The sequence below is a fragment of the Dermacentor andersoni genome, chromosome 6 (assembly GCF_023375885.2).
Source record: "Dermacentor andersoni chromosome 6, qqDerAnde1_hic_scaffold, whole genome shotgun sequence".
NCBI lineage: Eukaryota > Metazoa > Arthropoda > Arachnida > Ixodida > Ixodidae > Dermacentor > Dermacentor andersoni.
In genome coordinates, this window is record NC_092819.1 from 173,960,005 (window position 1) to 173,978,933 (window position 18,929).

Genomic DNA, 18,929 nt, shown 5'->3' on the forward strand with positions numbered 1-18,929 from the left:
GCCAGACAGGTCATTGCATTAATGAGCGCATGCGTGAGCATCGCTATTTGATACCTACAGGTACAGGAGAGAACTTGCTGTTGCACTGCCGACCAGTTTTTGATAGTGTATCGATAGTGGGGAGAGAGCGCAGTAAGCTGGAAAGAAAAATAAGCGAAGCATTCCACATGAAAATTTGGGTGCACATACATGTGTGAGTGAACCTTCGGTTCATATCAATGATAAAGAACTTCAATGTTTAAATTTATCATGTTAATCCAAGTGTTGTTGCCTTTGTCGGGAAGGGGTGTGACTTGGCTTTTGTTTTTCGTGCATATCTTTTGTTGATATTTAACTATAAACCTTGTTTATTGTTCTTGGGTGTATACGCATGCATGGCGGAGATTTGTGGAATGTATTCACAATAAACTTCAGTTGTAAGTCCAGCATTGTCCTGTCCATTTCTGCTTACTTGTGCTCGCGTCCGTACTTGCTGGAAACCGTTATACAAATGGCCAAACCAAGGTCATGTCTATCTAGTCACTCAATACACTTTATTCTCACGGTTACGTGAGCGAAATCATGACAACTGCTCTAAACAAGGGTCTTTTTCTTTTTGACAGGTTCTCAGGGACAATGTCAAGGCACGTCGGGAAGTGGACCTTCACTGGCGAGCCAGCAACTGCAAGCACATTGTGAACATAGTGGATGTCTATGAAAATGTTTATGGTGGTAACCGATGCCTTCTAGTCGTCATGGAATGGTGAGTATTGCATCCAACCTGTTCCTCCTAGCAATACCATCAGACATAGAATAGGTGGTGTTGCTGCTAAATAGACCAGTGTAGTTTATTGTTACGAGTATCGGAAAAAGGTTTGCTTAGGCCTTGAAGTCAGCTACGAACAGCAAGAAGGGCCACTGCATAGTCGTCGTTCTACTTTTCTTTTGGATCTTCACGTCTCTTTTTGCACTTGGATGCAACAATATAGTGTGGGCATTTCTCATGCACTTCTTCATCATCTGCACATGATTATCATCACATCGGGTTCTTCGTCTTCATCGCTTGTGGGGACTCACCTTGAGATTGATCTGTGCCTGTAGTGTGATCGGACCGCCACGTCTTTGGGGCATATTAAAGGTTGTCTTAACTGTTATGTCATGCGTGGTGGAGGTTGCTTCTCGGTCCCCTGTCCTCTGCTCGCCTGCTCTACTTCCTGGAGCTTCGCTTAGGTCGCCGTTTGTGCCAGCTGTCTGCCAACATGGCGCAGGACAAGCCATCTGGCACATCTACATATACAGTCTCGGCTGTGCCTGCCGCAGCCTCTCCTTCTTGGATCGTTAATGGACCACAGCGCGATCCCCATCTGTTTGCTGGCCTTCGTGGTGAAGATGTGGATGATTGGCTCGACAACTGTGACCAGGTGAGGGTTGCTAACCATTAAGATGAGGTGCTGAAGCTCTGCCACATGTCCTTCTATCTCACTGGTGTAGCGAAGACTTGGTTTTTCAACCACGAGATAGACTTCATCGACTGGAGTACTTTCAAACAGCGGCTTCGACAAGTTCTTGGTACTCTGGCGGTTCATTCCGCTCTCGCGAAGAAGACACTCGACACTCACAAGCAACAACTCGGTGAGTCCTATACCTCATATGTAGAGGATGTACTCGCTCTTTGTCGACGAGTCAACAGATCCATGACAGAATCAGACAGAGTATGCCATACTCAAAGGCATCAGGACTATAGCCTTCAATGCGTTGGCCATCAAGGACCCGGCTACCGTCGCTGATATTGTATCTACGTGCCAGCGCCTTGGTGAAGTCGAATCTGTTCGATTGCCGCTGGACACCCCTGAAACCAACCCCTCGGCTGATACCTCATTGCGCGCAATGGTCTGCGCAATCATACGAGAACAGCTGCAGTCTCTTGGCTTCTCAGCAGGCCCCATTCTTTCCCACGCCTCCAGTACCAGTTTGCGTGACATTGTCAAGGAGTTGGCATCCATGGCTGGTACTGTGTATACGGACACTCCACCCCCTAGGCCTCCGCCAACGTATGCACAAGTAGCCATGGTTACCCCAGCCTTCATTCCTTCGATGTCTACCAGCGCATCTATCCAACGTTACTATCCGCCATGGCGTCCGACTCGACCTAGCTGTTACTACTGTGGATATCATGGCCAAATCGCACGTTTTTGTCACAAGCATCAGCAAGCTGAGTGTCGTGGATTTGACACATACAAACGGGACGACTTTTCTGATGGGGCCACTTTCCACCACTGTCCTTATGCTCAGCGTCCCGGCCGCTCTCCATCGCCACCTGCAATGTCCGAGATGGCTCTTAGCTGCCATCCTTCCAGACGCCGCTTGCTGTCACCCCTTTGTCACTCTGTGTTGCCACTTCGCCCAGCCTCTCAATTTGCCGACCGTTGCCCCCTGGTAAACTAAATTATGCAGCTTTTGGAGGAAAAGCTGCATTGCATGGCAGGACAGAAATTCCTCCAGCGCAATCTCATAATATGCTATCTGTTTTAGTGGAAGAAGTTCATGTGGAAGGATTAGTAGACACTGGTGTTAGTTTGTCAATTATTCACCATAATTTGTGTTCGCATCTCCGGAAGGTTACCACTCCCTATGATGGACCTACACTACACACTGCTCAAGGGGATGCCATTCGACCTTCTGCCATGTGTACTGCTCTTGTCTATGTTGATGGACTTCTGCATTATGTACAATTCACAGTGCTAAGTTTGTGTGCCCAACAGCTGATATTAGTGTGGGATTTTCTTTTTAGGGCTTTCGTTTTCATCTGCTGCCGGCGACATGTTCTCCATATGACCAATACCGCCTATTTGCTTCATGCAGATGACGTACCACTTTGTTTGCTTGCTGCTGAAGACACTGAGCTACGTCCTGACCATGGTGACGTGCTCGTACAACCATCTGTACACTGTCTTCAAAGAGGGATAGCTTTTGCATCAGGGCTGGTACAGTTTGACAATGGCTCTGCATTCGTCTGCACTACAAACCGAACATCCAAAAAAATTCTTATTCCAAAGGGCACTACGTTGGCTTGTGTCACTAAGTCAGAGCCTCTCTCTGTTGTTTCTGTTGAAGCAGCGTCCTCTGCAGCTCCTTCTCTTGGCCGTTCTGCATCTCTCTTTGTTCTTTGTCTTTGCAGCGGCCATCAGTTTCGACCTGACCACTTTGCAATCACAACAGTTGCTTGCGTTGCTGAAAAAGCATGAAGCTTCAGTTGACCTGCATTCTGCTTCATTGGGACAGACTTCCATTACCATGAACCGGATAGATACAGATGGCGGGTCCATCGTTTGCCGTCAACCATATTGCGTATCCCTAGCCAAGCGGAAAGTCATTGAAGAAAATTTCAACAACATGCTGCAACGGAAGATGATATGCCCCCTACGCTAGTCCTTGGTCATCCCCTGTTGTTCTAGTTTGGAAAAAAGACATCTCTGTGCGGTTTTGCGTGGTTACCGGGCACTCAACAAGATCACATGCAAGGATGTATACCCTATGCTGCGCATAGATGATGCCTTGGATTTGCTGCAGGATGCTGAATGCTTCTCGAGCATCAATCTGCGTTGGGGCACTGGCAGATATCTATGCATGAGGACAATAAAGAAAAAACAGCGTTTTTCACACCAGATAGGCTATACGAGTTCAGTGTAATGCCTTTCGGCCTCTGCAATGCTCCCGCAACATTCGAATGCATGTGTTAACACTGTTTTGTGTGACTTGAAGTGGAATAATTGCTTGTGCTAGCTAGTCGATATTGTTGTTTGCTCATCAACCTTCTCACAATACTTGCAACGTCTGGACGAAGTTCTCCCGTGCCTTGCTAATGCTGGCCTACAGCTGAACACGAAAAAGTTCCATTTTGCCAGCAAGACAATTAAGGTCTTGGGGGGTCACGTTGTGAATAAGGACGGCATGAATCCTGATCCCGACAAGGTTTCAGCGCTTCTTCACTTCCCTCGCCCGGAAAGGACCAAACATTTGTGCAGTTTCTTTGGCCTTGCTTCTTATTTTCGCCAATTTATACAAGACCTCACTATACACAACCTCAATAGCTGCACCTTTGCACAAAATACTCTGTTGTGGTGTTCCCTATGAGTGGTCTCCCGAATGCGAATCAGCGTATACCCATCTGAAAAATGGCCTCACATCTGAATCAGTACATCGCCATTTTGATGAAACCGCACCCACAGTCCTGCATACGGACGCTAGTGGTCACGGCATTGGTGGTATTCTCCTACAGCGAGAAAGTCCTTACGTGAGAGGGTTGTCACGTATGCAAGCCGCATACTGACAAATGCCGAGAGGAATTATATCATCACAGAGCAGGAGTGTTTAGCTGTCGTTTAGTTGGTACAGAAGTTTCGACCTTATCTTCACGGCCGCCATTTTACCATCATTACAGACCACTATGCCTTATGTTGGCTTTTCACACTCAAGAACTTGTCTGGATGGACGCCTTGGTCACTGGATTATCTGTCTGCAAGAATACGACTTCACTTTCAACTACAAGTATGGTAAGAAGCACCAGGACGTAGGTGCACGTTCTCGCTGCCCACTTCCTATGGCACCATGCCATGATTCCCCTGCTACCTTTTGCGACAAGCTTTCGGACAGTCCTTCCACACCTGGGTTGTGCTTCACCGCTATTGACCAGATTCCTTCTGATGACTAGGATCGTTCATATCTCACCAACTCGCTGACTCTTACTGTCGATGCATCCTAAACTGCCTTCAGGGAACTTAGCGACCGCCCAACGCTCGCCTTCGTCAACAGCTGACGTAATTCAAGATTGACAACTACGTCCTGTACCACCATGTCTATCACCCTGATGGTCAACGCTGGGTTCTGCCCTGTTCTGCCTCGCCCTCTTCACGCTCATGTTCATCAGGCAGGTATCATGATGACATGACTGCTGGTCACCTCGGTTTGCAGAAAACGTACGACCGCATCAAAGGTCGCTTCTACTGGCCTGGCTTATCTTCTAGTGTAGTGAGGTGTAGTGAGGTACGTCGCTTCCTGCGCCTTCTGTCAGTGCCGAAGGCTCCCAACATCAGCTCAAAGCGGAGAGCTGCAACCACTCCCATGTCCGTCGGCACCATTCAAAGTCAGTGGCATTGACCTGTGTGGCCCCCTTCCCACGACTCTCACCGGTAATCAATGGATAGTGACAGCCGTCGACCATTTGACATGTTATGCTGAAACAGCTTGCATGACTTCGGCATTGGCTTCTGAAGTGGCTGCATTTATACTTCAAGCATTAATCGTGCGCCACTATGCTCCCAATGTCACCCTCAGCAACTGTGGAAATGCATTCCTGTCACAAATCGTAGACGAATTGCTCCAAGCTTCCGGCACCACCCACAAAACAACCTCCAGTTACGACCCTCAAGCCAACAGCTTTACTAAGCGCTTTCATCGCCCGCTCTCTGACATAATAGCCATGCACATTCAGCCAGACCATATAAACTGGGATGCAATATTTCCATTCGTGACTTTTGCGTATAATACCGCTGTACAACGCACAACTGGTTACTCACCATTCTATCTTGTGTATGGCCGTTCGTGCTCTTCTTCTCTTGATGTTTCTTCTGCGCCCCTGTATATATATACATAATGTTCCATCATTGTTGCCAGCTTGCCCGCATCAACACTGCAGCAAGGCAACATGATCGCAAGAACCTCTATGACGCAACTCATCGCGCAGTGTTCTTCCACCCTGGCAATAAAGTGCTCCTCCGGACACCAGTTTGCACTCCTGGCTTGTGTGACAGTTTTTAAAAAACTTTTTGTGCGCACACAAACAGGGATGAAGAAGAGGAGCAACACAAGGACGAGCACTTATGTTATGTTTGTGACACAAAAAGTTTTTTAAAAATGAATCTGTTCCAACTAGGCCGACTCGCAGTTGTGCTTTGTGCAACAAGTTTCACTTTTGGTTCATAGGCCCATGCAGTCTTGGAGCAGACTTCTCCTGTTAATTATTGCGTTCAACCTGTTGTTGTTCTAACCGACCGCTGCTGTCGCGCTGCCGAGATTGTCCACGTCTCCTGTATGAAGCTTTTCATAAGGCCATCCCTTTAAGTTGCGGCCAGGCTGGCCACTCGCACACGGGGGAAATGAGTGTGGACATTTCTTATGCACTTCTTCATCGTCTGCACATGATTATCATCACTTTGGGTTCTTTGTCTTATTTATTTATGTATTTCAACCTACTGCAACCCTTAAGGGCCATCGCAGGAGTGGGGAAATACAATACATGGAAAAGCATAAGAAGAGCACTGAACATCAATGATTAGTAATATACAATAGAAATTCATTGAGTGGTAAAGATCTTGCATAACCAGGCAGAGCATTATACAATTCTACAGAAAGGACAAGAAAACTATTTAAACGTGTCAGTGCGATGATGAAAAGTTGGCATATTCAACTCATTGTGATGTCTGGTTTTTGTAGATTTAGTGGGTGTGATGTATTTGCTAAGTAGGAAAATTATGGGGAGTTAATAAGATTATAAAGGAGCTTCAAACATTCAATGTGAAGATGATAAGAGAGACTGGTAAGTTGAACACTAAGAAAATGGGAACTGGATGAAAAATACCTGTCAAAGTGATGATAAATGAAGCGTACAGCTTTCTTCTGGACAGATTCAATTTCGTTGATGTCAGATAATTTGTGTGGGTTAGCAGTGTGTTCAATGGGGCTGGTTGGTTCATCTTTCGAATAAAAAGTAATTCCATATGACAGGTTCCATACTCCAGTATTGGACGAACCAGTGTTTTTGTAAGTGAGGAGTCATGTGATTCAATAAATGCTGTTTGCATTTTGTGATCGCTGTCCTCGCTTTTTTTGTTCGGCCTACATTCGAGGTTATATTTTCTTTTTGTTGGCTTCGGACTTTAGGGGGTTGGCTTAGAATCTGGGTCGGCCTAGATTTGAGTAAATAGGTAAGTAGTTTTTAAAAAAATTTTTAGCATGCATGCCAGCCCATCATGACATAAAACAAAGTTCTGTCTCACTCGTGAATTTTGCAAAGGCACTCAGGGAAAACCTGGTAAACTAATGGAATTTGGAAATGTCAATTGGTAGGCACCCCGTTCTCTACACAATGGCACAAATCCTACCTAGCTTATTGGCCGCAATAAAAACAATGTTAACAGTCTACTACTTCCCGCTTTATTTAGCCTGCGCAATAAGGAATGGATGTATGGAACACCTACGACTCTTTTCTTGTTATGTTTTCTGCAACCACGTTTGGACTTGACAAAAGGATGTACTTCTCTAAAAGGCCCGTCGCCAGGCCATAGCCAATTTTGGTTATACGCTCGAAGTTGTTATGTGCCCTGTAGGGAGCACTCTGCCACAAGAATTTTTCAAATTGGTTCATCATTAGATGAGATAGAAATATTTCAGCGCCGTGAACCCATGATCTCAGGACGCGAGCGTCACTTGCCCCGTCTAGCCTCTGCAAGCAAAGTTCCTTCCCTGCATTCTCCCATACCGGAGCTCGAGGATCGTGTGACGCATATGTCGTGGGCTCCACCTTAATTTTTTTTTCCTGCTTATTTGCCATGCGGCGCACTTCCGCGAGCTGCCGTATTGGTCATGTTTCGCGCAGCACACGATTTTGTGCACTATGCACAAAGAGCACCTGACTAGTGGTATAAGTCATTGCTATGTGAACACTTAGGCAGACACAAGCGGATCATGGAGCATGATTGCAGACTAGAACATGGAAGAAAATGACATAGTTTTATTGTTTACTTGCTGCGACTGCATGACGTGGGAACAAGCAGACGAAACGGAAGTACATCTCTCTTGCTGTGGTACGAAGTAAAACAAAAACATGCAGACATTGGGTTTGTGCGTTTTATTATTTCTCTAAATTTTAATTCATCTATTGAAGCTCCAGATTACATGAATAACAGATGTTGCCTTGAATAATTCTCAAACTCACCTGCCACTATAAGCGACGTCACAGCCCTGCCATGTACGTAGGCGCACTTGTGCAATATGCGTCGACTTACCGGAGAAGGACGCAAGGTGTTTGGTAGGAAATTTCAGCTCGTTCCGTGGCGTGTAGTGATGTAATACTTAGCAGACATGATTGTTAGCGGGCATTGTATGCACGGCGCTTGTCAGCTCAAAATAGCCAGACCTGAGGACCCTTTATGGGTTCAGCAAGAGTGGCTACTGCAACGCGAGGAAAACCTCCTTCTAATAGACAGGTAGCCTGCGCGTTAAAGCAGGCACTAATTTTGTTCACACACGATTTGGTGAGAGAGGACTTAAGGCTTGACATGTTAATTCGGTTTTTTACAACTTTAGAATGCTTGGATGAAATGTTTAGCAACTGTTTTGAAGATCTAGGGGAGTGTTTGCACTCAGTGTTTCATAATCCAATGTATCATAATATTGTGTATCCTATACAGCTTGATTGTAGTGCTTAATTTTGAAATGTGATGGACATCTTTTGGGATGTATAATACACTGTGCATGTTAGCTTTCTTGCTAACTAAGCATAATTGATTTTTTATGAATACTATATGATTATTGTAATGGACCGAGATGACAGTGACCAGCCTTACCAGCCACAGTGACGAACAAGAAATTCCGCTCCTGCTTCATTCAAAAACTGCCCTGTTTCATTTTTTAACATTAGCGTGGCTTTCATTAACATCTGCAGCATAATTCCAAAATGTGACGAACTCGAAAGCTTCATGCACGACACCACAGCCGATATGATTTACTAACGGAAACGTGGTTAAATAAGGACGTCGGCGACCATGAAGTGTTTCCATTCTACCCTAACTTTACAGTTTATCGACTCGATCGGCATGATAGGCAAGGGGGAGGTGTACTAATTGCCGTTAAAGACAGCTTACCATCATCACTGATAAATCACGACGACAACATCGAACTAACATGGGTAAGCTTGCACAGTACATTTGACAAAATAGTGTTTAGAATCTGTTACTGTCCACCAGATAGTAACCCCTCATTTCGCGATTTGTTATATATACATATGCATTCCTACTATGCTTATAAACACCGACCAAAATAACCAGTGGTTTACGCAACGCCTAAACATCTACTTAATAAGAAAAAATGCCATTATCGGAAAGCAAAGTTAACTAATAACTGCAGAGCTTGGGATATGTACGGACTAAGTGCCAAAAAATACATTAAGGAATTGAAAGCTTCCAAAAACAAATTTTTTTCAACTGACCTCTTATCAATCGTTAAGTCTAACCCTCGTAAATTCTGTGAGATTATCTCCCTGCCTAGGCGCCAAACTCAGCTCCAGCTATCACACGACGACAACATACTAATTGAAACTGACAAATGCGCTACAGCCCTTAACAACTTCTTCACATCAGTATTTTCCCCTGCTATAAACTTCAGTTCTATCGAATTATCACGCCCTTTGCCGACCACAATGCCCGATATCCAGATTAATGCTGATGCAATAGCTGGGCTAATACACACTCTAAAATTATCCTCCTTGGCTGGTTGCGATCAAATCAGCAGCAAATTACTTAAAAACACCAGTTCCCTGTCAAGCGCAATACTTAGCTTACTTTTCCAACAATCAATCAGCACTGGTGAAGTTCCCCACGATTGGAAAAAGGCTCAAGTTATTCCCGTCTACAAGTCTGATGATCGAACAAAAGCATGTAACTATTGTCCAATTTCTCTAACCAGTATCCCGTCTAAGCTGCTGGAACATATCATAGCAACCAATCTAATGAACTACCTTGAATTAATTGACTTCTTCTATTCATACCAGCATAGTTTTAGAAAACTATTCTGAGAAATTCAGCTCTCTGAATTCACCATTGATATCTTGCAACACATGGATGATCACCTACAAATTGGCACCATCTTTTTAGACTTTTCGAAGGCCTTCGACCGTGTCCCCCACAATCACCTACTTGCCAAATGATCTACTCTTGGAATACCCCCATCACTGATTACTTGGATCGAACATTTCTTAAAAGGATACGTACAATACACATCCGCTAACTCTCATGACTCACACCTTTCTGATGTTGCATCCGGTGTCCCCTAGGGAATAGGCTTATCCACCCCGTTATTTTTAATCTATATCAATGACCTGCCTTCTAACACAAAAACCAGACTTCGACTTCTTGCTGATGACTGTGTCATATACAATGCCATCCATAACCCTGGTGATTCCATGGACCTACAAAAAGACATAGACACTATCGTTTCATGGTGTGAAAACTGGTTCATGCCTATTAACCTTAATAAGTGCCAGTGTGCATCCTTTCCCCGTAAGCGCAGCATCACAAATTACGCGTGCCATATAAGCTCAACTAAAATACCACGAACAGACTGCTATAAGTATCTAGGTGCTCACTTGACATGGTCATTATTATGGGTTACTCACATTGTAACAATATGCGCATATGGGTCCGGCCCGCTAGCGCCGAGACTTGCACAGCAACACTTGGACGTTGTGATGTATGCGCCGGCAGCGGGGTAGTATCAGGACATGGCCAAGACAAGGCGCTGTGCAGTGCAACCTCATCATAGCGATAAGACCTATGAAGTAGAGCTGTTGCAGATGAGCAGTGGGAACCAGAAGCCCAGTTCAAACATGTTGATGCCTCGGCTCTACACTGTACGCTGTCATTGTCTGAACTTGTCAGAAGCGAGTTCATGTAAGTGTGGTCACATCAGACTTGATCAGTCCGATATCGGACTTGACCCGCTCGCATCGGGTTCATGTAAAGATAGCCGTTGCCGTGCTAGTCTTGCAGTGGTCAGTGTGGTCACTCATTACGAACACCGACACAGTAGACAAAATGAAAGGAAAGCTCAGGAGGTCACTGCACACAAAATGTTGCTTTTCAGTGTAGTTTGCAGTAGTTTGGGTAGCAGAATGCAGAGCCAACTCGCCATACCGCAAAGGAAAACACAGACAAGCAAAGGGTGGCTAGCGTCACTGTCAGCATTGCTATGTTTAGCAAGCGCACTTTACTTTTTAGCGAGGTGCATGTTTCTCACATCAAATATATTTAATAATATTTTTATGGAAGTATTGGTAATTACAATAGCTACGAGTGTAATTAGAAGGTGCATTCTTGTACAAAAACCAAACACCGCTGAATGTGCCTCTGATGGCTACTTTAAAAACTCCTTATTGGCCGTGTTACATGACCACAAGTTTCTTGACGTCGAATTCTCTTAGAAAGTCTTACGCTCCGTTATCTTAAAGGAGTTCATGAGGGCCCGTGTGACACAGGCATTGCACGAGATACACAGCACAAACATCATCTGCGACATGGATACACAGATACTACAGTGGAACATCGGAGGACCTTTTCGTAACCTCGATGACATGACAGAACTTGTACATAAATTTAATCTGAAGGTGCTGTGTGTCCTAGAAACACACTTAAAGTCTACACAGTTGAACATTTTCAAGCAATATGCCATTTTCTGTAAAGATCATGACAACAATGCCCGATCATGGGGCAACACATATCCTGCACATCTGACAACCCTCATTCACCTTCAGAACCGGGCGGTCCGAATAATTACCCACAGTTCATACATCGCGTCAGCAGCGCCCATTTTTCGCACTCTTGAAATTCTACCCTTAACTTGCACATTTCAACTGAAACTATGTCTTATATTGTATAGAAGTAGAAAGAGTGACATTCCAACTGAGTTACTTCCCTCAACGCAACTTTTCAATACAAATAACACGCGGTTTTCTGGAAATAATAATCTCTTGCTTCCTAAAGTCAACACTAACTACGGTAAAATGACAGCCTTCTTTTCCGCAATTTCATTTTGGAATTCACTGCCATCAAATAATAAATCATGCTCTTCATTACACTGTTTCCGGCGGCTTCTAAAACAGTTCTTATTAACAACATACCTTACTTGATTATTCGACAAGTGCACATACGTTTATATGTGTGTCTATATATAGGTATGTATCTATGTACGCGTGTGTGTATACATTTATTACTGTGTAGCCACGTTTCATTATTTTTCTCGATTTATGTTGATGGATTATCAGCCGTTTGTAAATTAATTTTGTTGCACTGTTGGATTGCGCACTTTTGTTCATAATCATTATACTTCTATTCAATTACTGTAATGATAGTACCTTCATGTGTATTTCAAGATGGAATTATTTTTGCTAATTTTTGTGTAATCTTCAACTACCCAATGTTTCAGTAATTACTTCTAATATGTTGATTGTATTTTCACGCTGTTCTTACCCTCGTTGCTAATCCTATATTACATATTTTGTACATGTTGTAACAGGAGGTCCCCCTGACAGTTTTTACTTTGGGACCTCCTTCTGTATTACATTTTCTTTGTAATTGTATTGTCTAATAAATATCTAATATCTAAATATCTAACGCTTCTGTCTCATCTGGAGGTGTAGCTGTAGCGTAAATAAGTCTGTTGCTTGGCAACATTTTGCCCTTCAGATGTCCCGCGAGGCTGTATCTGTGCGAGCAGTTTTATTCAGCGAGCTGATAACTGTTTGCTCCGTTTACATACCTCCAAGCTATCACCTCAGTAAAACGGAATTTTACAGCCTCATCGACCAGCTCCCAGAGCTATACATGATCACCTGTGATTTTAATTCTCATCATACTCTTTGGGGAGCAAAAGGGATGCGAAAGGGCAACTCATAGAAAGCTTTCTTGTGAACTCTGGTGCTTGCGTATTCAGTAAGAAGGAACCAACATATTACAACCTGCATCATAATTCATATTCATCAATAGACTAGTCGATTCGCTCTGCCTCCCTTTTCCCTGATTTAGAATGGCATGTCATCAAAAATCCATTGGAAAGTGACCACTTCCTAGTAACTCTGAACTTGGTAAAACAACATTACTCCCCTCTGCATGTCCCTCACTGGAAACTAGCCTCAGTAGACTGGAAATGTTTTAAAGAATCCATCTATTTAACACGAGGTATCTTATGTAATTTTAGTATAGACCATGCTGTACCATATTTTACCATTATTATTGTTGACGCTGCAGAAGAGTTCATCCCTCAAACAAAAGGTTGTTCAAGTGGAATACGAGTTCCCTGGTAAAACGAAGACTGCATGCAACATAGAAAAAGCGGAACAAAGCATGAGGCATTCTGTGCGGATACCTAACTGCAGAAAACCTTGTTGAATTCAAGCAGCCTAAATCACAGGGAAGGCGCACATGACGACAGGCTAGGAGAGCAAGCTAGGAGAGGTTTCTTTCGGGAATCAATTCCTATCTCCAAGAAACAAAAGTGTGAAATGTGCTCAGAAGGCTAAAGGGGCAGCAACGGCATCCACTGCCCTTAGTAAATAATTAAGGAAACAAGTTGAAAGACCAGGCAGATGCTCTTGGTAAAAATTTTGAGTATGTATCCATCTCCACGCACTATTCACAGGCATTCCTTAAATACAAGGAGATAGAAGAACGCATGACACTGGGTCACAAATGCAGAGGGAACAATCTATATAACCATCCATTCAACATTGCTTAGCTTAGAGCAGCATTGAATGTCCGCAAAGGCTCTGCACTGGGAGCAGATAGGAGCATGTATGACACGATCTAGAACATGCACACAGACACACAAATTATCTTGTTGCGCTTCTTAATAAAATTAACACACCTTCCAACGACATGGAAAGAAGCTATTGTTTTCTCAGTTTTGAAACTAGGTAAAGACCCACTCTTGGTAACAAGTTACTGTCTGATAGCGCTTACAAGCTGCCTATGTAAGCTTTTCAAAAAAAATGATAAATTGCTGTCTTTTACATTACCTAGAATCAAACAGGATTGATCCCTATCAACGGGTTGATCCCTATCAATAAGGTTTTCAAAAAGGCTGTCCACAACCGATCATCTTGTGTGCATTGAGGCAAACATTTGCGATGCATTTGAACACTTGTCAGCTTTCTCTGATATGGAAAAGGCCTATGACACCACATGACACTATAGCATTACCAGAGACCTGTCAGGAATGGGTATCTGTGGCAACATGCTTAGCATAATTCAAAGCTATCTCTCACAACATATTTTCGCGTTAGAATTGGTAATGCTCTGTCTAGGTCATTTACACAAGAAACTGGGGTACCGCAAAGTAATGTACTTAGCTACACCCTTTTGATTGTTAAAATGAACTCTTTATGTTCATGTATTTCACAAAGTATGTTTTATTCAGCATATGTTGATAATGTGCAGATTGAATTTAAATCATGTAACATCGCAGTCTGCAAGCAACACATCCAGTTTGGTCTGAACAGTCTCGACATGGGCAAATCAGAATGGCTTTAAGCCAAATCCCCAAAAAAGCTCCCGCATCCTCTTTACAAGGAAGAGGGGCCTTGTCCCAGAGCTCAATATCCAGCTACATGAACGCTTGCCTTTGAACACACAACACAGATTTCTTGGTGTCATACTTGACTTTAAACTGATTTTTCTCCCACACAAAAAGTATTTGAAAGCCAAATGTTTAAAAACAATGAACATTCTTAATATTCTTGCGCACACGACATGGGACAGTGACAGGGGCTGCTTAATGAACCTGTACAGGAGCCTCATACGATCATGTCTGGACTATGGTTGTGCGATATATCAAACTGTTGCTCCAACTGCATTAAAGATTTTGGATCCTGTTCACCATTTAGGTATTTACCTGGCCACAGTCACCTTCAGATCAAGTCCTATAGTTTATACATAGAATCTAGTGAGTGGTCATTCCATCTGCAATGAACATATATAAGCTTCGCATACTTCCTCAAAGTACAGTCTAATCCTGAGCATCCTTGTTATAAAACTGTTAATGATTTGACTTCAGCCACACTATTTCAATACTGACCTTCAATGAGAAAACTTTTCTGACTATACGTCAGGAAGCCGAGCAAGGAAATGAACATGCCACTACATATGCATCCACTGATGGCTCCAACAAGGCTGTTGCCATCGTGGCTGTGGCAACTGATAGAATGTGACTCGTCCTGTGTTGAAGTTACAAAGCATGTTCCAGAGATTCACATCCATATGCACTTTCTGGAACTCCAGTTGAAGTATTCCTGTCCCGAATTTTATACCGACGCATCAAAGTCGCCTAATGGCGTATCCTATTCGGCAGTCAGGCCATCCTTCTTGAAATACAATATTCTGCACACAGAAACAAGTATCTTTACAGCAGAAGCTTACGCATCTGCATAAAGGCATTAAAAACTGGTCACATAACGCATTAAAACTACAAGACTGTGTCAAATTTACAGACTATGAGCATAGTAAGAGCTTTAGTGTCTTTACGGAAACGTAATAATCCAGTAGTCGGTGACCTCTACGCATGTCTGTGCGCTATGTACGCATATACCAACATATGTTGGGTGCCAGGCCACAGAGGCATAGTGGGCAATATGCTTGCTGACGAACTCGCTACATCCATAACAATGAGAGTTTGTAACACTACCATAGCTATCCCTCCCGCAGACTTGAAGCCTTTCTTGTGCAGAATGCTGAGAAATTTTCGGCAAGCCATCTGGGACCGTGAAATAAATTTCATTTAATTAAGCCGTACCTATGAAATTGGCCTTCAGTGACAAAAGCACGACAAACCGATTTGTTCTGTCGACTGCAAATACGACAGGCATATCGTACTACTTCGTAGTAAACGTCCCCTCTGTGGAAAGTGTGGTGAGAGGCTGACCATTCTCCACGTCTTGGTGGAGGGTTGGGAAGCAGAAGTTAAATGAAAAAAGCAGTTTCCTCTTTCACAATGATGCCACATTCCCCTTCATCCCGGATTTTTCTTGGAGCAGAACCAATTTTTGACTATAAACCAGTTTTACATCTTTTACTAGATGTTGATTTGTTACGCGTTATAAGCCCACAAGATTCGTAGCACGAGCTCTCACCAAAGGCTGCTGCTGCGATAAAAGCAACCTGTATGGCACATGCGTCCTAGCCTTTGTACTACTTGTAGCAACGTATTTTAGTATATCGTCTCTTTACCATAGATTGCTTTTTATAGCATATGTCATGTATCATGGTCTTGTTTTATTGCATATATATTTATGCACCTTTCAACGAATAATTTTTACGCCTCTTACAGCCGTGTTTCATCCACGTTTCCATATTCGTTATTCATATAATAATGACAGCTACTGTCATTGCCTTGGCATTCTTTGGCCACATCTGGCACTTGCGCCAATAAACTCCAATCATCATTGTCATCATTAGTCTGGTGGGACGGTGCGAAAACATGGGTGGAATATTGCGAATGGTTCGACTGTTATGATTGGCTGAGGTACAGTCATCAGATTCCTTAGTCCAGTCTCCTAGGGAAGATGACTGTTTTAAAAGCGGACATGTCCTGATGTGAATATGCTCCTACATGGAATGGGCTTTCATATTCAGGGTAAATAACGTAAAATGAACCCATTTTCCTTCATTCCTTCTGCCGGACATATTTATCAATGTGCCTAGAGAATCCCTGGCCGAAACACTAACACGAGCCGCAACAATACATGTCTAGCCAGCATGTCACAATGTGAGGTTGGGCATACTGGGCTTGAGGGTAATATGCTGGCAGACAAAACCGCCATATCAGTAGCAATAAAAGCCACCATCTCTGGAGCTGCCCTTGCCATAGACAAAGTTTTTCTTGCAAAAAAAAGCTTAGAACCTATTGGCAGCGCTCATGGGACACTGAATCATCTAATAAGCTGCATGTTTTTATTAAGCCACAGTTAGGGAATTGGCTACCTATAACAAAAAAATAACGAACCATGGGTGTTATGTGGAATTCGGCACACTAAGAATCGGGCACTATGTAGTGTACACTCATACCTGTTGTCTGGCGATGACCCACCTACCTGTGGTAAATGTAGTGAGATGCTGACTGTTCTGCACATATTGCTGTAGGGTAGATCATACAAGTTATCTGTAGCACAGCCACTTATTGGAAGCTACTGCTGCGATTGTAGCACTTAGAGCACGTGATTCCCTGTCCTTGTGTACAAGGGCCCTGGTGAAGCATCAGTGATGCCTGAATATTCTTACATTTTAATGTTGCAACCACTTCGCAACATATATTTCATGTTCATAGCTCACCTCACATGTCATAGTTTTAATACATGTACAGTATTTTTTACGCATTTTACAGCTAATATTTTAGGGCACTATACAGCCAAGTTGTATCCACACCATTTGTCATTGAATACACCATTGAATACCTCGTACCATTTTCTAGTGCTCTTTGGCCACTATTGACCTGTGTGCCAATAAATCCCATATATCATCTTGTATCTTCCTGGTTCTGCCGCACATGTACGGCTTTCTATCTGTGTCGAGCTATCCATTGTTTATAGATTTGCTTCTTTTTTTAGTGTGAGAGTTAATGCCTCAGGGCGTACAGGGGTATGGAATGCGTGCAAATAAGGAGATTAAATGAATTCAAAAAGATTTGCATAGCTACTAAAGTCCAGGAGGGATCGCTAATGTGGTCCCTGCATCCAAGTAGTCTAATGGCAAGGATTATGCGGCGAAAGTCCCGCTGCTGCAAAGCGCCAGAGTCTTGTCGGTTTCAATGCTTTCTATCTGTCAAGATGTTCAGTGTTAATAAATTTGCTTTTTTCATGCATAGAGTTGTAGTTGAGAGTCAGCTGTTGTGTGTAAACCTACCTTAATACATTTGTGCTTGTTTTTGTCAGCACAATTTTTGCAAATAAGAGAAGAAATGCATGTTTTAGTGAACACAAAAACTAAATGTGCAAAGGAGAAGCATCGCCTGCACTATCCATCAATACTTTGCACCAAAGTGCACCAAAACAGCGTTCATAGCTTAGTGTGTAATTTTATGCTCTAGGATTTGTTTTCTGAGAAACACAAGTTGGAGATTATTCCTAGTGCTTGGTGAGAGATGGAGGAGCTCCCAAGGCACAGTCATGGAGAGGGACTGAAAAACGTATTTTTGTCACCTTCGCCCACTCGTATTTTCTTGTCCTTTGCAGCATGCAAGGAGGAGAGTTGTTCCAAAGGATTCAAGAACGAGCTGAGGGCGCCTTCACAGAACGAGGCAAGTGGCATCACATTTATTTAAACATGTTCTCACAGGCACTGCAGTACATCCAGGACAACGTACCTTTGTCCAATGTGCAGGATTTAACAAAATCAGATCCCTATCTGCTTCCATGTCAATCTGCATTGCTTGATTTGTAGTTCTTCATTGGCTTTCAATGCTTAGTATCTACTTACTGCTTTTTGGCTTGCTTCAAGCCCTCACCATATTTCTGACTGTAGACATAGCACTGGATATTTCTGACTGTAGACATAGCACGGGCACTGGACTGTAGACATAGCACTTTTGCTTGAAAAGCAACCATTTTGGCCCAATGGCTCTCTGCTCGATTTTTCAATCGTGTGACCATAGTCGCATAACTGCTGAACCAATCGGATGCGCAGGAACAGGACGTCTGTATACGCTGGTACTTATTTTACATGGCAATGCATTTGTGAGCAGATGGCAACTGGCTGGTCACACCGGCAAGTGTGAGCATCAGTCGCCTTCAGTCACTCAGTTGCATTCTGGTCACCAGTTGCAAGTGGTCATGTGATGTCCTTAAGTCACTGGTGTGAATGAGCCTTTAGGATACTCCACACTTTCTAGTATCTGTCAATGTCCAAATTTAACCATTTTCCTTTCATGCCAACCTGGGTCACTGGATATGTGCCACTGTTCATAATAATCGTAACACATAACATACATCATCGCCAATTACCCATCATAAGATAGATCGCTAATGACATTAACATCATTAATGGTCCCCAAAGCATGGATGCACTACCAATTTTATTTCCTTGCCTTTTTCTTGTGGATCTTTGGGAATCTTCAGTATATTGTTTCCTCATTTA

At 43.3% G+C, this 18,929-nt stretch overlaps 1 protein-coding gene across 1 annotated transcript in view; it reads left to right on the top strand.

Moving 5' to 3' along the window:
• MAPk-Ak2 (MAP kinase-activated protein kinase 2) overlaps positions 1 to 18,929 on the top strand; it is a 312,260-nt gene that overhangs the window by 43,505 nt on the left and 249,826 nt on the right. The window contains exons 2-3 of the mRNA XM_050172276.3: positions 603 to 742; positions 18,029 to 18,093. Of these exons, the coding sequence (XP_050028233.1) occupies positions 603 to 742; positions 18,029 to 18,093 (205 nt within the window). The remainder of the gene's footprint in view (positions 1 to 602; positions 743 to 18,028; positions 18,094 to 18,929) is intronic.